Source organism: Neofelis nebulosa, chromosome 10 (assembly GCF_028018385.1).
Source record: "Neofelis nebulosa isolate mNeoNeb1 chromosome 10, mNeoNeb1.pri, whole genome shotgun sequence".
In the NCBI taxonomy this organism is placed as follows: Eukaryota; Metazoa; Chordata; class Mammalia; order Carnivora; family Felidae; genus Neofelis; species Neofelis nebulosa.
This window is the reverse complement of record NC_080791.1, coordinates 106057309-106080419: the sequence shown is the minus strand read 5'-3', so window position 1 is coordinate 106080419 and position 23111 is coordinate 106057309. Positions and strand designations below refer to the sequence as shown.

General features: G+C 54.6%; 1 protein-coding gene and 1 long non-coding RNA gene across 6 annotated transcripts in view; one reads left to right on the top strand and one right to left on the bottom strand.

Annotated features, from left to right (window-relative positions):
• Positions 1 to 19791, bottom strand: part of INCENP (inner centromere protein) — a 27850-nt gene extending 8059 nt beyond the window's left edge. The window contains exons 1-12 of one of the 5 annotated variants that reach the window (XM_058689285.1): positions 19653 to 19791; positions 15874 to 16024; positions 15365 to 15478; positions 13684 to 14510; positions 7321 to 7372; positions 6453 to 6510; positions 6237 to 6354; positions 5044 to 5095; positions 4533 to 4653; positions 4320 to 4454; positions 3759 to 3770; positions 1553 to 1690 (exon numbers count right to left, since the gene is read on the bottom strand). In XM_058689285.1, coding sequence (XP_058545268.1) covers positions 1553 to 1690; positions 3759 to 3770; positions 4320 to 4454; positions 4533 to 4653; positions 5044 to 5095; positions 6237 to 6354; positions 6453 to 6510; positions 7321 to 7372; positions 13684 to 14510; positions 15365 to 15478; positions 15874 to 16013 — 1767 coding nt within the window. In that variant the 5' untranslated portion in view covers positions 16014 to 16024; positions 19653 to 19791. Of the gene's footprint in view, positions 1 to 1552; positions 1691 to 3758; positions 3771 to 4319; positions 4455 to 4532; positions 4654 to 5043; positions 5096 to 6236; positions 6355 to 6452; positions 6511 to 7320; positions 7373 to 13683; positions 14511 to 15364; positions 15479 to 15873; positions 16025 to 16448; positions 16509 to 18905; positions 18925 to 19652 lie in introns of those variants that run through there. The other 4 variants (XM_058689286.1, XM_058689283.1, XM_058689287.1 and 1 more) reach the window with 4 other exon arrangements.
• LOC131488001 (uncharacterized) lies at positions 19710 to 23111 on the top strand. Its single transcript, XR_009250045.1, has 2 exons — positions 19710 to 19836; positions 22482 to 23111. It is a non-coding gene; the product is annotated as an uncharacterized LOC131488001 (long non-coding RNA).

The window sequence follows — 23111 nt, the reverse complement described above, 5'->3', positions numbered from 1 at the left end:
CCCAGAAAGCCCCACGGGCACGGCAGCCAGAGGTCATAGGTGGGGGGCTCCAAGCTTTTCTTGGCTAAGGACCAGACTGGTACTTTCGCCCTGACGGCCAGGGCATGAGGTGGGGGCTGGGACCTGGGCCAGAGCCCCCCCCCCCCCCATCACCCTCACCTGGCTCCCATCAGACTCTCATCTCTGTGCTCTGCCACCCATAGGTCCCTCTCCCTGCACTAGTGGCTGTCCATTTCTCCTTGGCCTCTGACCTTGACTGCGGATTTCCCACCTAGAAGTCTGGTCCCAAGGGAATACAACCCTAAGGATGGAGAGAAGGGCTCCTCCGGTTGCGAGGAAGACACATCTGCTTCTGCCACTGAAGGTGCCCACAAAACTGGACTACGTGGAACAGCTGTGTGAGGCCGATGTGAGCAGGCGGAGGGGAAGACCAGGCTGCGAAGCATCACTGAGCCAGCAGAAATTTACCATTGTTTTCCCCTCTAGCCTAAACTCAATGAAGTCTGAAACCCCAAAGGGATCTGTGGGGTACAGACAGACAGAACTCTGGGAAAGGCCCTTTAAATCTCACTTAAGGTGTGGGAAGGGGGAGTCTAATGCTCAGAGTAGGCAAAAACCCCAATTTTTGTTTGCTCTTTTCTTCTTCCTCTTGCGCCCCGGGCCACAAACAACCCTGTGGCAATGGAACAGCAACAGTTACAAGAACTTGCAGAGGCAAAACTCTGGGGGAGGGGGAGCTTCCTCTCCACACTACGGAGCTGTGATCCCCAAAGGTGATGAATGCTGTTGCTTTTTTCTGTCTCCCTACCAGGTGGCCCCAGATGCGGTCGTGGAAACACGCAGTAGAGCAGGGTGACAGAAGCCCCAGCTTCCTGGCTGGAGGACGGAGAGCGGGAGCCCCCGGAGAAGTGAAATGTACTAGAGGCGTGGAGAAAATGACACCCTATGGTTGTTTGTGAACTCCGAGGCTCAGCCCCAAGCTGCAGATGCATGGATCTGACCATCTAACTATTATACCAAAAACTCTGAGAATTGAACTCACAGACCACCTGCCAGATGCCATCCTGACCACTGACCAGCACACCCAGGGCAGATCCAAGAGTACCACAAGGCTTTGAAATCGGGACACTGGAACCATGTCCCACAGAAGGAGGGGTGGGACCTGCAGCCTGAACCAAACCAGGTGAGTCGCTGTTAGAGCAAGATACCAACATTCTCTCTCTGACAACATGCGGCCTCATAAAGCAATATGCAAAATGGCCAGGATATAATCCAAAACCACTCAGCACACAAAGAACTAGGAAAATCTCAACTCCCATGTGAAGACGATCAGCAGCCACCAACATCAAGGTGACAGATTGTTAGACTTTTATCTGACAAAGACATCAAAGCCACTATTATAGAAATACTTCAACAGTAATACATTCTTCAGACAATTGGCGAAACAGAAAATCGCACTGCAAGCCACTTCAGCGGTCGCTATCACTACCTGGGAGGTCGTTTTGTGCCTCCTGCTCTGGAAAAGAAGTACCAGCTGAACTTGCCACCCTACCCTGACACTGAGTGCGTCTACCGTCGGCAGTGAGGGAAGGCGGGAGGGCGTCCTTCCCAATAAAGACTTAGCGCCCCCTCCCAGCACCGTGGGGTCCTGGGAGCTGTTCTGGCAATAAAGGTTACTGGGTGGCAGGAGCTGGAGAGAAAAACAAAAAAACAGAAAATCTCAGCAAGAAGATCTAGAAAAAAGCAAAATGGAAATTTCAGAACTCCAAAGACAATAACGGAAATAAGAAATTCAGTGCATGGGTCCAAGGGCAGAATGGAAAAGACAGACAGATGTCAGTAAACGTACAGATCGATCAATAAAATGTATCTGATCCCAACAGAGAGAAAAAGCTATGGAAGAGAAATGAACAGAGCCCAAAGGACTGTGACGACACAGAACGATCCACCACTGGCGTGGGTGTCATCGTCACCCATGATAGAGGGGAAAGAATGCAACAATGAAACAGAATTTCTTAGAAATAATGGCAGAAAACGCTCCAAGTTTGGCAGAAGGTATAACTTGACTGGTCATCCAACCAGCAGGGGGCCGACTTCCACCCACTGCTCTGCGGTGGGGAAAGCACTATGCCTTCTCTTTCTGCCCCAAGTGCCCACCAGACTCCTGCTTCCAATTGGGCTCAGCAAAACGTGTTTTACCCCCGACGTTTGGGTGCTAAAATTTCCCAGCACAGGTCAGAGAAATGATCCTGCGCATTGGAAATTTTGTAGAAGCAAGATTTGTTCATGTCATAGAAGCCAAGTTCACCCTCTGCCCCAACCCTCCAAGGTGGGCTGGGTTGACGCTGCTCCCCAGAGGCCACCATCAAGGCCAAGGCGGTGGATGAGAAAACCAAAAGCTTATTCAGTCCCTTCGGCCTCCAGGGGCCTCGATCGAGCAGTCTCTCTACCAATCACTAAAAACCACCTCCTACTGAGCCCTGTGCTAGGTGCTTGATGGACAGGACTCTGGTTGACTCGTTTCTATGAACGGACCTCTGATCTCATTTTGTAGCCAAGGAAACTCAGCCAAAAGTTAGGAAACTAGTCCAAGGTCTCAAGGTCCCTGCGATCTACTTAGGCCCCTGTCTCCTAAGAACTGTCCCACTGCCACCAGATGCCCTGTGCAGGGATCTGGGTTCCCCAAAGCAGGAAAAGGCAGCTCCCTGGACCTCTTGGTCATCCCCATAAAGCCTGCCAGGCTCCCATCAGTCTGTGTGCGACATGGGAGTTCTCTGTAGGAAGAGCAAGTCGGAGTCCAGTTCACTGCTGTGGGCCCAGGTGCCTAGCAGGGGCCTAGCACACAAGTAGGTGTGTAAGGCCACACAGCCTGCTTGCTCGCCTACTGGAAGGCAGGCCAGTGCCTCGTTCACACAGAGGGGACCAGCCTCCTTGCAGCACAGGCAAGTTCAAGGCCTACCTGTCTAGCGGCTGAGAAGCCCCTTGACCCGCCAAGCCCCAGGCCCTCGGCTAGAGGCAGAAGCCCTCCTAATAGGAGGCCCTTCAAAGCGCCAGTGGGGACAGAGGAACGCAGGGGCTGCAGCCTTGTAACCTGGGAGACCCCAGGGAGCCAAGACTGCAGGCTGAGCAGATCCCAGCCGTGTGGGGCTCCCTCCTCAGGGCCCGTGGCCTGGCTCAGCTCTGAGGTATCTGAGAAGAGAACAGCTTCTGTGGCCTTCTCTCCAGAGGCTGCTGGTCGTAGTTCTACCGCTACCCCACAGGACCCAGCCTACAACCATGGTCTCCCCCCCGCCCCCCCCGCCCCCCCCCGCGGCTCTGCGCCTCAAGGCAGTAGCTCAGGTCTGTGATCCAATAAACCTCAGTGGCTCTGGGGACCAGAGACCACCTGTCTGTTCTCTTCGCAGCCCCAGACCCTGAGGGGAAACCCGGGGCCGGGGAGGGAGGTGCTGTGGGGAAATCCAAGCTGTGGCCCCGGTAAACAGCAGCAGGCCGCACCCCCTCTGCCTCCTCTTGCTTCAGGGAGGCTCTGAGATCGAGACTCGGCCTCCTGGGGGCAGAGACGAGGGCAGAGAGGACCGGCCCCGCAGAGGGAGGGCAGCCAGAATGGCTGCGCGCCTCCGGGCAGCCACCCCCTTTACCGCTCCCGTTCCACCTTTGGTGTTAGTGGTTCTACAGGTGCGGGTGGGTTTGCAGGAACAGGGCTACGGCAGGGAAGTGCTAGGGGGAGCTAGGTTACAAGGACAGAAGGCTTTACTTACAACGAAGCTGCACTGTGGAGGAGAGGAGACAAGGAAAAAGCCAGGAGTTAATGCCAGGCTTGGGGACGTCCGGAAAGCAGGCCACCCTCTGGGCTACGCCAGAGTCTGTGTGGGGCCTGTGCCCTCTCATCGGCAGCCCCCCACCCCCTCCCATCTCACCAGCCCTCATCCTCAGCGAGCGCAGCGTCCACGGGTGTCCCTCGCCTTAACTACTCAAGCCTCCAGAGGGGGGGTGGGGAGTGCGGGGGGTGTGGGGATGGATGGTCACGGCCACGGCCGGCCACACCATTTCTACTACCAGCTCAGGGCTCAAGACCCAGGAGTCACGCTGAGCCGGCCGAGCCTCTGAGCTGCACTGCAGAGCCCAAGAAGCCAGAACAGTCCTCAAGCGTTGAGGCGGCCCAAGGCCGTAGAGGCTGGAGCTGGCCCTTGACCGGTGCCAGGTCCCAGCTGCCTTGGCCCAGATCCACACCCCTCCCAGCGGCCTAGGGGACAGACCGGAGCCCTCAGCCATGCTGCCCGGCTCTCGCAAAGCACGGCCAGGGGTCCGGGCTCCCTCACCTTAGGGTCCACGCGCAGGGGGGTGTTGCGCTTAATGAAGGATTTCATGACACTGCTGCGGGGGGCCGAGGTTGGAGTCATGAGCATCTGGTTCCTCTGCACGGTGTGCAGGAAGGTCCGGAGGGGCCGCGCCACCTGCGGGGGAGGTAAGGGTGCAGGGTGAGGACTCCTGGGCATGGCGGGGGCCCCAAGGGGGGGCAGAGGCCCACTCACCTTGCTGGCCGGGCAGGGTGGGGAAGGGGTCTTGCTCCTGGGGGGCTGCAGCTCCTCCTCGTCCTCCAGCTGCGGCTCCTCGTCCAGCTCACTCACGGCCTGCTTGTAGCTGCGCTTCCTCCTGCCGCAGCAGGGTGGAAGCTGCGTCACGGGGCCGACCCCGGGACCCTCCCCAGGGCCCTGGCCACACCCCATAAAAGGTCACCCTGTGAACAGAACTGGGCCCAGCTCATAGGGCACCAGGCTGAGAGGCGCTGCAGAGGTGGGGCCTTCCTGACCAAGCGACCGGGCCTAGGCCACGCGGCCAGGAGGAGGCAGAGGGTGGGGCCTAGGATCTGGTCACCCACTCCCAGGCCCGCTTTGTCTCCTCGCATCGAGCCACCTCCAGCACTAGGCCCCGCCCCTGACCACATTCCCACCTCCCCACCCCACCACCGAACAAGGACCTGAGGTTCATCCCCCTCTGGGCCCCTCCGAAGAGTCGCCTATACGCCCCCACCCAGATGCAAACCTGACGCTCTGGGGTGGCTCCTTGGGGCCATCTGCTTGGTCGGTCTTGGGCTCTGTAAAGAGAGCAATTTTGGTGAGGGCGCAGGAACAGCTCGGAGGGGTCGGGGGAAAGTGTCCTCCGGCGGCAGCCACGGCGGGGGCAAGGCTCTCTTCCTGGCAGATCCCAGGGTGGCCAGCGGCAGAAGCCATCAGCCTTAGCACCAACCGGCCTCGAGAAATCTGTGGAAGTCCGGAGCCCAGCATACGATCCCCAGCCCGTGGACCCCTCACCCCCATGCCTGGCCTCTGGGATGAGAACAGGAGGACAGTCCCACTGAGGTGGCCCCACCGTGTCCCGCCCCACCTCTAACACTGACAGCTAGGGGGTACCTTTCAGGAGCAGAAGCCCGGAAAACTGTAGACTCTAAAAGACCTCTCAACGGGCTTCAAAATCCCACCCCTCCAGGCCTATCAGCTGAGGCTGCCATGACAGGAGGAGGGGAGGGCTTCCTGTACAGGGTCCACACATGGGGCATGGGGTGAGTCTGTTTTGCTTCACTGCTCGGGGGAAGCACCAGTTCACCCCTAGCCGTTTAACCTTGCAGGGACCTTGCAGCTCGCCCGTGGGCTACGGCGCCGGAGTGGCCCTTGTCGCTGACTCCATCCTAAAGCTGGGGAAGCTGTGGACCAAGACCTCACGGCCACAGTGCTCTTCCCACTGAGGAGACGTGAGCCAGACGCTAGGCCACCCCTGGCGGCCTGGGAGTGCCAGAGCCCGTAGCTCTCCTGCTCTCTTCACACCGGGGACCCACGAAGGTGAGAAGTGAGCCAGCGGCAGAGACATCACACGAGGCCAGGTGTTCACACCCCAGCACGGACCTCCTCCCACTGCCCCCAACTCCCGGGGAGGGGTCCAAGTCTGCGACCTGGCGCATTCAGTCACTACCCCAGTTCAAGCCCCCCCCCCCCCCCCCACCTCACCCGACTTCACACACCAACCGGCCTCGGCCACTCACGTGGCACTCAGCGACAGCTCCAACCAAAAGGTGGGCAATGAAACCTGCAGACCCAAAGATCCACGCCCCACCCTGGGTCTCGCTTACCTCTGGCTGGAGAGCCCAGGAAAGGGGCCTCCCTCTCCCCCAAAAGAAAGTCGGGTCAAGGCCACCAAGGCCAGCACGACCCTAGGTATCTGCACACGGCAGGAAGACTCACCTTGCTGCCCTTTGGAGGGCGTCTCCTGGCCACCAGCCACAGGCTGCGAGCCAGGTGTGCTAATGGCGATCTTGGTGGCACTGCGGGGCCACAGGGTACTCCTGTCTTGCTTGGGGTCCTGGGGGAAAGGGGGGAGGGGAGGAACCGAGGCTTTGGGGTCTGCACCTGGGCCTCAGGGGCCCTTGAGCCCTCCCCTCCCTGGCCTGCTCGCCTTACCTCTGGCTCAGCTGCCTGTGCAGGCTCGGCCTCCTCGCTGGGCCGCTTCTGCTCAGGGCTGAAAGCAGAGCAACAGGTATGTGGGACCCGCCCAGCCAGCCCGAGTCCTCCTCACAGGAGCACCTCCCCACCCGTCGGACGTCCTGGTCTGGGTCACAAACCCACAGCGCCACCCGGAACAAGAGGACAGCAGCCAGGGCCACGGGCTCCCTGGAGCGTCTGCGGCCTGGGCAGACAAGGGAGGTCGGCTTCTGAATTCGGTGGCACTCACCCCATCAGGGCTTGGTTCGGCATGTCGGCCGTTTGCCGGCTCCACCCCGACCCCTCGCGCCCCCATGGGTCACTGTCTCTTGACCCTTGTGAGGCTTGCTCTCCATTCGCGGGAGGGCCAGCAAAGCCAGCGTGCCTCCCCGGTTTCCCTGTCTCCCCACCTCAAGCTCTGACCCTCTGCCCCAAAGCAGGGGCAGGAGGACCCTAGTTTTAGTGATGGCAAGATGTGGCCTCAAGGAAAAGCGGTGCTGGGGTGTGATTGGGGTGCAGGGAGCACGCGCGGCCGCCCTGCCGCCCCCTTTCCACCACAATAGGCACGTGGCTCCTCAAGTTCGCAGCAGGCCTCTGGATTGGACTGCCATGGAGCCCACGCCCTAGGGTAAGGCTTGGAAGAGTCAAGGCCAGGCCAGAGCTGACACCTGTGTCGTTTGCTGCCTGGTTAGAATGGGGGGAGGGGTGGCTGCAGGACCAGGCAGTCCTCACAAGGAGGGAACGCTGGGGCACGGGAAATGCTTCCACTCCTGGGACTCACCTAGACAGAAATCCATGTGCCCTGCCCAGCCCTGGAAAGGTCCCCAGACCCTGGAACTGAACTCACCCAACTTTCTGGGGCACCTCAATATTCAGGAGCCTCTCCAGGTAACTGTGACCTGAGGGGAAAACAAAGGAATGAATGATGCCTCAGAAACTGGCCAGGTGTCACTCCTAGTGGTGCCGGGAGCCATGTGCTGGTTGGAGCTTGGCCGCTCTTCATCTACAGCCAGACCTCTCTTCCCCAGAGACCACCCTTCCCTTCACCGGGTACAGAGACCCTGCCTGCCTGAGCAAATTCCCTCTGCTCCTAGGATCCTCGATAGAGCTGCTGGCTTTATGTCTCCTATTCCCTAGCTGGCAACCTGGGCCCATCTGGGAGCACATCTTGGCTCCTTCACCGGGCCGGGAATACCTTGGGAAGAGAAACCATGTCTGCCTCCAGGTCCCCAACATCCAGCATGGGGTCCAACACAAAGCAGCTGATTCATTCAACAATTATTCTGTGGTTACCAACACGTGGTATGTGTGATGACAGAAAAGAGCAGATTTTGAAAGGCTACGGGGAGCCGAACTGGTCTAGAGGCTGGGACGTGAAGGAAAAGACAGTCACAGACAAAGGGGGAAGAGTTGAGAGAGAGAGAAGGACATCCAGGCCAATTGTTCCCACAGGCTATTTTCAGACTCCTGAGAGTCAAGTGCCCAATCAGGGGATCAATGAGGTCTTAACTATTTCCACCCCAACACGAAAACGTAATTTCCCCCTTTGTGCTGTGCTTTGCCCTGAGGGCGCAAAAGCAATGAAGCAGTGCTAGGTGAGAGTCTGAGCACCAAACAGGTTGTGAAACCAGACTGTACCCCACGCTCGGCACAGAAAAGTCCAAATTCACTTAAGAATGTCCTTGATGAAAGAGTAAAAACTATGAATTTTATTAAATCTAAAGTACCCTCTGTGTGGTAGAGTGGAAAGTATGTGCAGCGCCCTCTGCTATATACTCCTGTCTCTGGAAAGCGCTCATGTTTGAATTCCCAGCTCAACTAGCCGTTTTTTTCATGGAACGATTTTTAATTGAAAAGGCAACTGACAAACCATAGTTATTCAATCTTGGATATCTGGTAGACATTTTCTTTAAAAATGAACAAAGTTAGTTGTCACCTAAAAACAACGAATAAGGGGGGCCTGGGGAGCTCAGTCAGTTAAGCATCCGGCTTCAGCTCAGGTCACGATCTCACGGTTTGGGGGTTTGAGTCCCACATTGGGCTCTCTGCTGGCAGCGTGAAGCCCACTTCAGACCCTCTGTCTTCCTCTCTCTCTCTGTCCCTCTCGCACTTTCTCTCTCAAAAATAAACATTTTTTAAAAAGAACCATGAATATCTGCTATCAATAATTAAAAAATGATTTCCCGCCCCAAAATAGAATTTCGAAAACTATGTATACACAGCCAGAAGCTTCGTAGCTTCCCAATACCTACAGACTTTTCTGATGAGATGGGAAAACAAATGTGCTCCTTTTAAAAAATAGATGATGAAGGGTGTCGACATTAGGCAGATGTGCATAACTCAGTGAGACAGCATTTTCCAAACGATCAAGGCATGATGCTACAAAACTGCACGTGGAGAAAAGTTCCATTCAAAGTGCAAGAGGGGTGCCTGGGTGGCTCGGTAGGTTAAGCCTCCGCCTCTTGATTTCCACTCAGGTCATGATCTCACAGTTTGTGAGTTTAAGCCTCACATCGGGCTCTGCACTAACAGCACGGAGCCTGCTTGGGATTCTCTCTCTCCCCCTCTTTCTGCCCCTCCCCCTGCTTTCTCTCTCTCTCTCTTCCAAAAGTAAATAAGTAAACATGGAAAAACTAAAAAAAGAAAAGTGTAAGACGGTCCAAGGTGGGACCAATGATAGTTTCTGATTCTACCCTGCAACGAGCCTTTAAGAAGCTACCACTGGTTGGGGTGCCTGGGTGGCTCAGTTGGTTAAGCAGCCGACTTTGGCTCAGGTCATGATCTTGCGGTCCGTGAGTTCGAGCCCCGCGTCGGGCTCTGTGCTGACAGCTCAGAGCCTGGAGCCTGTTTCAGATTCTCTGTCTCCCTCTCTCTGACCCTCCCCCGTTCATGCTCTGTCTCTCTCTGTCTCAAAAATAAATAAACGTTAAAAAAAAAAAAAGAAGCTACCACTGGTGGTGTTGAGTATGCACGAATTATCTGGGGAAAAAAAAAAAAAAAAAAAAAGAATATGCACAATTATCCAAAAAGACGTTTAAAGGACTCCTTTCTTTTCCAACTACGTATCCGTGTGAGGCCAAGTTTTCTTCATATGCTTTAACCGAAACAACACAACGCAACACAGGGAGTGCAGAATCCGCTGTCTTCTTTCAAGCCACACGTTAAAAACATCTGCAAGACGTAGAAGAGTGGCAGCCTCCTCACTACGGTTTTGTTTTGGAAAAGAAGTATTTTTGTCATAATAAAAACAAAACAAAACAAAACAAAACAAAACAAAACAAAACAAAAACTAGGGACGCCTGGGTGGCTCAGTCGGATAAGCGTCCAACTTTGGCTCAGGTCATGATCTCATGGTCCGTGGGTTCAAGCCCTGCGTTGGGCTCTGTGCTGACAGCTCGGAGCCTGGAGCCAGCTTCGGATTCTGCGTCTCCCTCTCTCCCTGACCCTCCCCTGCTTGTGCTCTGTCTCTATCTCTCAAAAATAAATAATAAACGTTAAAAGTTTTTTTTAAATCTAACGTTAATAGATAATAGGTGTGTTGTTTTTTTATATCAGAGTATTAAATAATACTTTTAATCTTTTTTTTTGAATGTTTATTTTTGAGAGAGACAGACAGACAGACAGTGCGAGCAGGGAAGGGCAGAGAGAGAGGGAGACACAGAATCCGAAGCAGGCTCCAGGCTCCGAGCTGTCAGCACAGAGCCCGATGTGGGGCTCGAACCCACAAACTGTGAGATCATGACCTGAGCTGAAGTCGGACGCTTAACCGACTGAGCCACCCAGGCGCCCCAATACTCTTAATCTTTAATACCAAAATAATATTACTAGAGAAAATAAAATTAGATAATACTGAAATTTTTTATTAGTATTTTTTTAGGGGCGTCTGGGTGGCTCAGTTGGTTAAGCGTCCAACATCGGCTCAGGTCATGATCTCATGGTTTGTGAGTTTGAACCCCTGTCAGGCTCTGTGCTGACGGCTCAGAGCCTGGAGCCTGCTTAGGATTCTGTGTCTCCCTCTCTCTCTGAGCCTCCCCCGCTCACTCTCTGTCTCTCAAAAATAAATTAAAAACACATTAAAAATTTTTTTTTAAATATTTTTTTAAAGTAGGCTCCACGCTCAGGGCAGAGCCCAACACAAGGCTTGAACTCACGACCTTGAGACCGAGACCTGAGCCGAGATCGAGTGACAGATGCTTAACAAACTGAGCCGCCCGGGCGCCCCTCAGTTTTAATTTCTAATACAGTGAACTATCAGTGTCTAGAACCCTCACAATCAAGAGCTCTTTGGGGTCTTCAATAATTTTTAAGACTGGGAGCAGGTACTGAGACAGAAGGTTGAGAGCTGCTGGTCTAGGCAGAAGGCCATGAGGCAGGAAGGGGGGGATTTGCGAGGTGAGGCTGAGAGGCAGCTGGGGTGAGGCCGGCTGGGGCCCAAGGGTCTAAGGGAGGGAGGGAAGATGAACAACGGGCTGCAGCAGCAAACCACGAGGCCCAGAGGGAACAGCAGCAGGACCCTGCTTCCGGGGGTGGGGGGAAGCCAGGCCTGAGCCAGCGGGAGGGGGCGGTTTGGGTCCAGGCCTACAATCAAAGGAGGTGCCTGCTCCCACTGGTGGGAGGGGAGCCAGAAAGGCTCCCCTCACGGCCCACCCCAGCTCCGTGCTGGCCCCTGAGGGAGCAGAGGGATGAAGAGAGGCCCGTGTGACCACACAACTATTCCACTGGAATGTCAAGTGCCATCTGGATGCCATTCGGGCCTCGGGCCCAGGGTGGGGGCAAGGGAGATGGCGTGAGGCCTGGCAGAGGGCCGGATGGGCTGCTCCCCAATGCAGAGGTGGCCGGGGAACCCCAAAGAGGAGCCCCTCCTGGACAGCAGGACCCTCCAAAAATCCTGAAGCGGCTTCCGCCTAGCCGCTTCCGGGCCCACCTGTCCTCCCACCGCGGCACCATTTGGCCCAGTGGCTCCCACCGGCCACCTGCCCAGTGGCTCCCACCGGCCAACACGCGCCAGGCCAGGAGTGCGGGGGCATCAGCGCCCCTTCCCAGCAGCCCCTTGCCGCAGTGCTCCACACCGACTTCCGGAGGTTCCCCCGCAGCGCCAGGCCTCCCCGGTCTCGCTTCCCCACAACCCCGCTGCGGGCATTTCCTGCTCCTCCAAAATGAACAAGTTGCACTCAAATCCTGACATCGAGGCTGCTTCTGGGGGAACCCAAACTAAGACCCCGCTTCCGAGTTTGCCTGGCCAGCCAAGCCCTCGGAACCTGGGCGTCAGGAAGGCCTCCGGGAAGCCTCTCTCCCCCACGGTTAAACACCCTGCGGCTCAATTCAGTTCAGGGGCAGCCTGGCCACAACCAGACTTAGCTTGGGAACACAGGCTTCTTGGGTTGTACCTTTTAAGACTGACTGAGCCTGTGCCACATCCAAGCATTAAGATGGGCTCTCGACCCATATTCAAGGCAGGTGTTATCACCATTTAACAGATGGGAAAAACAAGGTCCAGAGAGAGGTGTGCCCAAGGTCACGGAGGCTGTGTGTGACTCCAGGGCTTAATCGCCATGATTTACTGTTTCCCCCGCCGCCCCCGCAGTTTCCCTCTTCCTTCCACCTCAAGGTGGATGAGCCCTGGCCTGGGAGTGAGACAGACTTGTCTAGAGTCTCTCCCCCACCCTCCTTCTGGAGCTCCAGGCTGACCTGCTCCGTCACACTCTCCAAGGATCAGATTCAGGCCTGAGGTAACCACCAAGGCAAGTCAGAAATATCTCAGCCATGTTGAGCATCCAAAAATGGCCCGTGTGCCAGATGCCCGGACTGCATGTCCTCAAGCCCCATGACCCAGAGCAAGCCCTTCCCCAGGTGGGGATGAAATCTGGCGAGGGGAGGTGTCCTTACCCACTGGACCAAGCCCCACTCCAGGGTTCCCCACAAGGCCTCCTCGGCAAGCAGCCGGCCACCCCGGAAAGGATGAATCGTGGGGCTCAAGCCCCGGTTTCCCAATGTTACAAATTCAGTGGCCACTGTAAGCTTCAGCTTCCTCCTCTGTCAAGTGGGGAAATGCTAACAGGCTAACAGTGTTTCGCAAGGGCCAAATGAGAACCTAGCGTTTTATAAATCTTGGAAGTGCCAGGCAGATGTTGCCTACTGTTCTAATACCCACTAACTTAAAACCTGGACCTTCTTCTCCAACAGCCCCACTGCCTCACTGTCCTCTGGCTGGACCCTGGAGACAGCCTCCTCCCTGGTCTCCCTGCCTCCTTCTCTCCCTTCCTTTTGGCCATTTTCCCCACAGTGCCAGGGACCTTCCAACGACCATCAAGGGGCCACATCCTCTGCATCGATGGGGTCAAGCCCAAGCCCCTTGTACGGCACATGAGCCCAAGAGACCCTATCTTTTGCCATTTCATTCCTCTGGGTCTTCGCACAAGCTGTTCCCTCGGCCAGGGATACCTTTCCCCACAATTTTTCCACCTGCCGAAAGCCCAGCCATCCTTCTTCGAAAGCCTCCCGGCTCAGACCCCACCTCCTCCACACAGCCAGCCCTGACTCTTAGAGCTGCCTATCCTCCTCCGTGGCTCATCGCACCTGCTCCCTCCGCAACCACGGTCCCGAGCTGGGACCAGAGGATGACAAAAATGGCTCACGTAACCTGCTCAAGGTCACAGGGCAGGTGAATTGCTGAGCTGGCACTAAACCCAGTTCTCTGTCCCTAAAGGAGCCTGCTGCCATGACAATCTACATCTCTTCCCCGCAATATCCCCAGCGCAGCAGTTTGCTATCAGGAGGCCACAAACGCGGCCAATGTCCGTGAGCCTCTGCAGGAAGACAGCCAGACACGCTGGCCCTGGGTAAAAGGCCTCGGTTTGAGCCTCAGCACGGCCATTAACCACACTGTGGCCAATCTCCCTGGACCCCGGTCTCCTAATTTGTAAAATAAGAGGGTTGGGCCAGATTTGCGCTGTCCAATACGATAGCCACTAGTTTAAATCTAAACTCAGTAAAATGTAATAAAACTAAAAAAATTCAGTTCCTCCATCACGCGAGCCACATTTGGGGGCTCAACAGCCACACGCGGCTAGCGGTGGTTTTGAGATGGGGCAGCATAGGTATGGCACGTTTACCCCATCACCAAAAGTTCTAGGGACAGCTCCTTGCCAGATGGTTCCCCAGAGCCACTCCAGCTGAGCCAGGCACCAAGGACCATTCACCACAGCCCTACCTCCTGTTGGGCCCCCAGACTCACAGATGATGCGGGCGGAGGCAGCTGGCTCTTCAGTGGCTTTCTTGCCAATCCTTCTGCTTGACCTGCGGACTGGCTTCTCCTGTTTGGCCACCAGGGAGTACTTCTGGGCCAGCGAGACCTGGCGGCCCGGGGAGGACGGGGCAATCAGGCTGCGCCGCACGGATTGCGGGTCTATGTGGGCGCCCGTGGGCGTGGAGCAGTTATCGGGCAGGATGGGAGCCAGCACCCGCTCCTGCCACGGCGAGGCCGGAGAGCCCGCCACATCCTGCGGGCCCGGGGAGGCCTGCGCAATCCTGAGCTTGGAGGCGGACCGGCTGGCTCCGCCCCCTCGGCCCTTGGGGTCCCGGGGTGTAGCCATCAGGGAGCTCACGGTGACAGACGCCAGTCTCCCAGCCTCCGGCTTCTGGGGTGTTGATTCCTCATCGGATATCAAGATGCTGTGGGAGGCGGGAGCCGTGGCTACAAGGGACGGAGTCGGGGAAGGAGCCCGGGCAGACTTGAGCCGGCCCAGGTGCAGCTCGGCACTCTGGCGCTCACTGACGCCGATCTCCACCATAGGCACCAGCGGGCCCTGGGCCAGGCTATTTTCAGGCTCTTTGGCCAGCACCGTGGGAGACTCGGGGGTGGGCGAAGGAGCAGCCAATGCTGCGGTGGCTGCCGCCGCCGCGGCCGCAGCACGGGTCACCCGCCGCAGGACGGAGCCGTTCTCGCCGACCACGGTGGCCAGCTTCTCCACCTTGTCCTTGCTGCGGAGGTGCCGGGAGCTCAGCTGGCTGCTCCGGGTCCTTCTGCGGGACAACCTGCTGGAGGCAGCAGAGCAGAGGCTGAGACAACCCGACGGGGCAAGGGGTACCCCCCCCCCGAAAATCGAGCAGGGGGCACCAGTCTCCCCAGGAGCCACTAGCTTACATAGAGTAGGAACCGGAGGGCTAGGAGGCGGAAGACCAGCCGAGACCCGTGGCCGCTCCTCTCTTAGCCTGAGCCTCCTCGCCTATAAACTGGGATATTACCAGACCTCACAGAACTGCTGGGAAGACTAAAGTCATTACAAACTTCCCGCTGATTGAGGTCACACTGTGCCAAGCATCTCATTGGAGGCTCCACTCCACAAGGGGGCCCTGAGAGGCAGGGACCATCCTCCTCACCTTAGAGATGAGGAAACTAAGGCTTCGAGGTAGAAAATGAACCCGAGGACATCCAGCTGTGCAGGGGCAGAGCTAGAATGCGTACCCTGGACCACCTGACCCCAAGACCCAGCCTCTTTCCCCCAGTACACCGCAGCCCACGGCCATTTCCACGGACGTTATCAAGTGCAGCAGCAGGCAGAGCCCCTGGTCCATACCTCTGGCTGCCTTGACCCACGCGGAAGGATGGATTCTCTTTCTTCTCCCACCTCTGAAAAATCCTTCCCAACGCCAAGGCCCAAACACACATACATGAACACGCACGTGCACGCACACACACACACGCACACTCTGGACTCCACGGTCCTGGGTCACACTTTGTTTCCTTGGGGCATTTCACCCCTCAGCAGGGCCCACAGGGTACCCGCTACTACTCCCGCCGGCCTCTGCTCCCAATTAACGCCTGCGGATCTGAGTCTCCCGGCGGGCTCCAAGCCTCCAGACCCAACATGCCTAGTTGACCCTCCTCCCACCTTTTCCGGATGGGGTCTCTGTTTTCATCCTGAATGCAAGAAACCCGTCTCTTCTTCCGTCGGTTCTTCTGAGAAGGTGTTTTGGGCATCAGCTCGGGCTCCTTGCTGAATTCACTGTTTGGTACGAGGCGAGTGATGTTCATGGCTGCCCGGGAACCGCCAGCCCACTTCCCCAACCCAGCCTGGCCCCAGCCCTTTCCTGGCAGTGACAGGTCAAGCTCGGATGACCAGCACCAAGGTCTCCTAGGCCACGTGCAAGCCCCGTGCCAGGCCTGCAGGGCTTCCTCCCGGAGACGCAGAGGGGAGCAGGGCTAACCAGGCAAGGGTCCGCAGCGCCACCCCGAGGGCCAGCTCAGCACCTCTCCTTCCCCTTCCCATCACGTGAGGGCGGCCCCCAGCACCAGGCACTCTGGGGGAAAGCCCGGCAGCCTGTCTGTCTTGCAAGTCAGGTGGGGAAGCAGGCTGCTGTGTCCCCACCGCGCCCCCTGCCAGCTCGGCCCTGCCTTTACCTGGTGAACATGCGTTGGGCCTCCTCCTCAATCTCTTCGAGCCACACCAAGTCCTTATTGTCCACGTTGCAGATAAACTCCATGAGCTTCTGGTCACACAGCTCCAGCAGGTGAATGGGCCCTGGGGCTGTGGACCCCATGGTGGCTCTGTCTGGTGAGAGCAGACAAGAGGCACAAGGGCTCAGGGCTGGGGGCTGGAACCCGGTGCAGGGGAAGGGCCTGCCGGGCCGCAGCACCCATCGCCGACGACCACAACCACCCAGTACCTGAATCAGAGCCCCTTCCTGCCCGCAGCCCCTCCCCTCCACCCAGAGATGCAGAATTCCAAATGCCAACCCACCGGCGTCAGTTTTGCAAAAAAGAAAATGCTCGTCGCCCACCCACAGCACGCTGCCCCCAGAAGTCCACACTTCCCAGCCAATTCTGGTAGCAACAGTCCTTACAAGTGGCCTTTTCGGGGGCTTAAAATGACAAGACATGGCCACCTGCTCTCCTGGATCAAGGAGAAACTGCAGGCGGCACAGGACCCCTCTCTACCTGCCCAAACACAGGCCTGTGGGTTCTCCTCTTACTACCTGTGGGGGTGGGCAGAGGCCAGACACAGCCACCCTGAGCTACACACAAGCTGACCCCTGGCATCCGGCCAAAGAACATGGGTTCCAACTGCTCCTTCAAGAGGCCAGTGAACACAGGGTTCTGCATTCCAAAGGAGTTGGTAAGAAAGCAGGGGTCTAGAGACACACTCGTCTCCTAAGAGTCCCCACAACCCTCTCCCTTGAGCTGAAAGGTCTTAGAAATGGATGAGAGAGCATGAGGGGAGTAGATAAGCAACGTCTTATTTTTAATACAAAATCTACAAACCCAACATCCTCCTTTTTTTCTTTAACGTTTATGTATTCTTGAGAGAGAGACAAGAGTGTGAGCCAGGGAGAGGCAGAGAGAGAGAGGGAGACACAGAATCCGAAGCAGGCTCCAAGGCTCTGAGCTGTCAGCACAGAGCCTGACGACGCTCGGGCTCAATACTCATAGAGAGTGAGATCATGACCCAAGCCAAAGTCGGACGCTTAACCAACGGAGCCACCCAGGTGCCCCAAAACCAATGTCCTCTTAAAAAACAAAAACACAGGCGCGCCTGGGTGGCTCAGTTGGTCGGGAGGCCGACTACAGCTCAGGTCATGATCTCGTGGTCTGTGAGTTCGAGCCCCACATCGGGTTCTGTGCCGACAGCTCAGAGCCTGGAGCCTGCTTCGGATTCTGTATCTCCCTCTCTCTCTGCCCCTTCCCTGCTTGCTCTCTGTCTCTGTCTCTCTCAAAAATAATAAACATTAAAAAAATAAAATAAAAAACAAAAAAACCCCAAACCAGCAACTCATGCATCCTCCTTAAGGCTGTTGTTATAAAATCATCATTGAAGCCCCCACCCCACCCCCAGAGGAAGAAGTATTCATTACAGTCACAGCAGGGGCTCAGTAAATATCCCCACAGGGGAATGAATATGTGTCATCAGCCATAATAACAGACTGCATATCTTATGCCCTGGCAGTGACCCACCACCCTGGCCTACACCCTGAAAATCAAGAACCAGGCTGATAGAGCTCAGCCTCTCACCTAAGATGGAAGCTCCTGGAAGGAGGAGCTAAGTCACTGATCCCTTGCCACCTTATAGAGCTTAATGCCAGGTCCTGTGGCAGCTTCACAAGACTTCTGGAGGCCTGATTTCCAGGGCACACTAGCCTTTGTTCCTCAAGCCAACGTCTGCCCTGTATCTGGAAGCTTCTGTCTCCTAATTGCACAGCTTACTCGTCACCTGGATCTCAGCAACTCACCATCCCATCCGTCAATTTCAATTTTGTGCATAGCACTTGGGGGACTGTGTATCTCTTTGCTTACAGCCTGTCTCTGCCCACTAAACATTTGCTCCCTGAGGGCAAACCCTGGTCTGTTTTGCTTGCAACTGAGAGCCCAGAGCCTGGCACAGTGCCTGGCATGAGAGGAATACTTGTTAAATGAAATCAATTCCATCTGTCAACTCTACACCTAGAAATAAACATCCTACAGGTACTTCTCCCAGGCATACACACAAGGACACCAAAAGAGTTCATTCTATACACGTTAGGGCATGCCATACAGAGGTTAGATGCCAGGGACAGCGCTAATTGGGGCAGGGCCAGTTGGGCAGGGCGGCAGAAGCTTTGGACAGAGACAGCTCTGAAGCCAGCCAATCACGGGCATGGCCTCTCTGCTGCCATCGCTACCCCCCAGCCGCTCTGTCCCGGAGCTCAGACCTGGCAAAGTGCGGGACCCCAGAGGGAGGCCAGGAAAGAGAAAATTGTTTTAAGGAAGCCAAAACCCAGACCAAGGTTCACTAAAGAGCTACAACAAGCAACAACTGCTATCTTTCTTTCCTTTTAAGTATTTGTTCAAAACAGCAAAGTTGATGAGAGCTTCTTTTGCAAAGTGCAAAAAAGTGTTTGGGCTTCTTCCATGGGGAAGTTTGTCCTTAGAGACCTCAGCTTGGCTATGTAAAAAGGGTCACTGGGCCACCTGGGTCAGTCTGTTGAGCAAGCCACTTCGGCTCAGATCATGGTCTCATGGTTTGTGAGTTCGAACCCGACATCAGGCTCTGTGCTGTCAGTGCCGAGCCTGCTTCAGATCCTCTGTCTCCCCCACCCCCGCCCCTCCCCCGCTCATGTGCACGGGCAGCTCTCTCTCTCAAAAATAAATAAAACATGAACAAATACAATAAAAACGGTCACCGTAAGTTAGAAAAGAGGTGACTGAGAAAGGAGGGATCAGCATATCAAGGAGGCTCCTGTAAAGAACGAACAGCAAAAAATCTCCGGCCAATCTAAGAACCTGTGTGCACAAACCAGGAACACCCAACATCCCACCAAGGGAGAAGGGAGCTCACTTTCCTCCCCAAATACTTCCCTCATACCCTACACCAGACCAGAGGCTCCACCGGCCTCCTTTGCAATGCCTGTTTTTTTGAGGTGCAGGAAGTCGGAGACTTAACCGACCATCTATCACACCTTAGTGAAAAATGGTCATGATCATAAACAGCTGTTCCACGGAGTCCTGTCTCCATACTCAGGTGGGGCATCATCCCATTTAACTCTCACTACAACCTCGAGGATACCTATGTGCAAATGAGGAAACTGAGACAAAGAGAAGTTAAGTCGAAGTCACCTAGTATGTCAGGGGCGGGGCCTGGATTTAAACTGTGCTCTTAACCACAAGCGATATCACCTCCTCGATTTCAGTCTCTGAAAGGTAAGGCCTGCAGGAAAGGCCACGGCCGCCGGATGCTACTGAACCGCTGACGGTGAACGTCCCTAGGGAGGGACAAAATGAGGGGCAACACTGGCCTCCGGAAATGGTCAATTTAAAACGTTGCTCAGCTGGGGGGGTGGGGGTGGGGTGGGAAGTGTGGAGCGTGGGTTAACTGTACAGAAAAGTCATCGGGCATAATTCCCGGTTGGTGTGCGCTCCCTGCGCGTCCAGGTCAACAAAGGGCTTCCTAGCACAAAACAGGATGCTAGGCACCCGGGAGGTGGGCGCGGGGATTACTTTTTCGGAACCTCGTGACCTAGGTGGAGGATAAGGGGTCATCTCAGGCCCCAGGACCAAGGCAGGTCACCACTTGGAAGAGGTGACCCGTCCATTCCCAGGCCGCGGGGCAAAGGGCCGGGGGTGTCACGCCCCCAGTCCAGAGTTGGCGGGAGGGTAAAAACTCGCCAACCACCCCCAGCCCCGCCGGCCGCCCCGCGCGCACTCACTCGACTGTACCGTGTCTCCTAAGTGCTTCTCTGATCCAAGTCCGGCGGCCACCCCAGCAGAGCCTCCCGCGGGCCCAGACCCTCGGCTCCGGATCTCTAGGGCTCACCGCTTCGGAGAAGGGATGGGGCGCTACAGCGCGGCGAAACCTACGAATTTCAAAACTGAAGACTCGACCAATCCCCAGTAAGTTTGTCTCGACGCTACAAAACTCTAGGCCAATCAGATAAGAGAAAGCTCCAGCCCGGCCGCCTATTAGCTACTCGGGTTGGCAGTCTGCGGAACTAAGAGGCGGGGAAAGGAAGCGTTGAAACTTTAACCTGCTCAGCTTCCGGGAGCGGCGGCAGGCGGCCGACAGAGGAAGTCGCCCTGGGTGGGGAATGCGCGCCCAGCGCCTCTCACGCCGGAACTACAAGCCCCAGCATGCCCTGCGAGGCCCCGCCGGGCCGATACCTTAGATCCGTGCGCGTCGCCGGAGCTTTCGGCTTTGCAAGTTTCTTACTTTAGCTTTCTCCTCCGTGCTGCACGACATCCTTTTGCCCTCTGCCCTTTTTGAGAATTAAAAAGCAAATGCTTTGTAAATCGCACCGGACTTTGTATTTCTGTAGAGCCGTCTGCCATCTCTTGGATGGGAGCAGACTGGGTCCCATCTATAATGGCCTCAGTGTTTCTTTGGAGCAATGTTCTCAACCCCGGCACTTTTGTCCCACCCTCATTTGGCAATGTATGAATACGCTTTCTTTTTGGGGGGGCGGGTGGTGGGGCTACTGGCGTCTGCTGGGTACAGGCTGGCCATGCTGCTAAACACCCTATATTGCATAGGACAGGTCACCCACTCACTCCCCGCAAAAAAAAAAAAAAAAAAAAAATTGTCCAGTGGCAATATTGCCACTGTTGTGAAGCTCTGCTTTAATCAGTCAGTCGGAGTCAGGGTTGCCATTACCTGTAAAAGAATGCAGTTAAATCTGGAAGAGGTATTTATATGCCAGTGCTCATTGTAGTATTAGCCGAGGTGGAAGCAACCTAAATGTTGTATCAACTGATGAATGAATGGATGAAGAAAATGTGGCATATGCATACAATGGATTATTATTCAGCCCTTAGGAAGAAAAATGCTGTCTTTGGCTACCACATGGATGAACCTTCAGGACATTTTGCCAAGTGAAATGAGCCAGTCACAAAAAGACAAACACTGCATGATTCTGATTGTAAGAGGGGTCTCATGCAGTCAAACTCTTAGACACAGAAAGTAGAATGGTGGGTGCCAGGGGCTGGGGAGGGGAAGGAAAAGGGGAAGTATTCAACAGAGATAGTTTCCGTTTTGCAAGATTAAAAAAAATTAGAGGAGTCTGCTGCACGATGGGTTTACAGTGAAGTTGTAATGAACTTTTAAAAATGGTTGAGATGAGAACGTCTGGATGGCTCACTCAGATAAGCGTCTGACTCTTGATTTCAGCTCAGGTCATGACCTGCATCGGGCTCTGTGCTGATAGTGCAGAGCCTGCTTGGGATTCTCTCTCTGCCCCTCCTCCACTTGTGCTCCGTCTCTCAAAATAAATAAACTTAAAAAACAATGGTTGAGATGGTACATTTTATATGTTTTGACCAAGATTGAAAAAAAAAAGAGAGAGAGAAGGGTTAAGCTGGGTCATCTTTTTCCAGTTCCTACGTTTCTGTGGCATTACGTTCTTCTGAACCTTCTTCGACCCTTCTTGATGGAATGTATTCCTCTCCAGTCTAGCTCCGTTGTCTCCTTTCACAGGGGAATGATAATTACCCCCCCCCCCACTCCCGGATGCTTTGTTGGCTCCCACGTTTCTCTAACTTTAGCCTCCTTCAGAGATGTCCTGCACTGCCCGTGTCAAGCCCCAAATCCTGTTAAAGCAAACTGAGAGGTGTGAACGTGGAAGGAAAGCGTGTGAACGGGGGAGTGAAGCCTTGTTCTGCTCTGCCCAGCCCTAGAGGCCTGTGTCTACCCTGGAACCGTGCCCGGTGGAGTTAAACCGAGGGAAGAACACCCAGGATAGTAACAGCTAAACCTTACCTCCAAGCTACCGTTTCCTGAACGCCCACTCTGTGACAGTATTTGTTCCTGGCACTTTTCTAGGCATTAGCTCCTCCCAACAAGCTGTAGAATTTTCTATTTTAACTGATGAAACAAGAGGATAAGTAACCTGTGGAGATACCATAGCAAAAGAACTGGAATCACGGGGCACCTGGGTGGCTCAGTTGGTTAAGTGTCCGAATTGGGCTCAGGTCATGATCTCACGGTTGGTGCGTTCGAGCCCCGCATCCGCCTCTATGCTGACAGCTAGCTCAGATGCTGGAGTCTGTCTTCAAATTCTGTGTCTCCCTCTCTCTCTGTCTCCCTTCTCTCTCTCTCTCTCTCAAAAATAAATAAAACATTAAAAATTAAAAAAAAAAACTGGAATCAAACCTTGTGTCTCTCTGGAAGAGTTTGCCTCCTCTGTAGGAAGACTTATTTAAGGACAGATGTGAGAAAAGAGCTTTATTTAAAAAACTTCAAATCACAGAAAGGCTGCCCTGCAAAAAATGAATTAGTTAGACTTACTCGTGGGCTTTACCTGAATTGTTATCCCATATCTCCAATACTGCACGTCTAAAATAATAACTTTAGGGGCGGCTGGCTGGCTCAGTTAGAGGAGCACGTGACTCTTGATCTCAAGGTCCGGAGTTCAAGCCTCACGTTGAATGTAGTACAGATTACTTAAATAAATGAACTTAAAAAAAAAATAAAAACCTTCCCCTACAAAATCAGCTGCCCCTCTTACTTCAATTAATAATTTTTTTGCCTGCCTGCTGTGTTCCAGGCACTGTGCGGAGGACCCAGCAGTGAGCCTAGCAGCTATAACCCTGCTCTCGTGGAGTTTACAGTATGATGGACAATATTTATATCATTAGAATGTTGGTATATTAGAGATGGATTTCTGACAGTGAAATAAAGTGGAAGTCATAGGTAGAGATTAGCATGAAGATGCCTGTGATGGAATGTTCTGGAAAGCAATAGGAAGCCTCCACCCTGATGAGCACTACAGCCCTCCACTGCCAGATTCTTTGGAGACAAAGGTGGGGCCTGAAATGTGGATTCTCTGTGAGATTAGGAAGCCCTCTTAACATCTGCCCCACGGGGGAAACTGATAGTTCCAGGTCTCTAGACCAGAGAGACAAAGTCTTTGAATAGTTTTATTCTAACATCCGCTAAGACCATTTTAAAACCTAGGTACACATTCTTTAAATTGACCTTAAAATTAGTTTCACCATTAAAATGGTTGTAAAGGATATAATTTTCTAAAACTCACGCATCACCCTTTCAAATGTATCTAATGACATCAAAATGCCATAGCAATTTAATATCCACTATGATCCATTTTTTTGGTATATCTTTGTTTCTGTATTGAGGCATAATTGAGAAATAAAACATATATATTGGAGGTGTACAA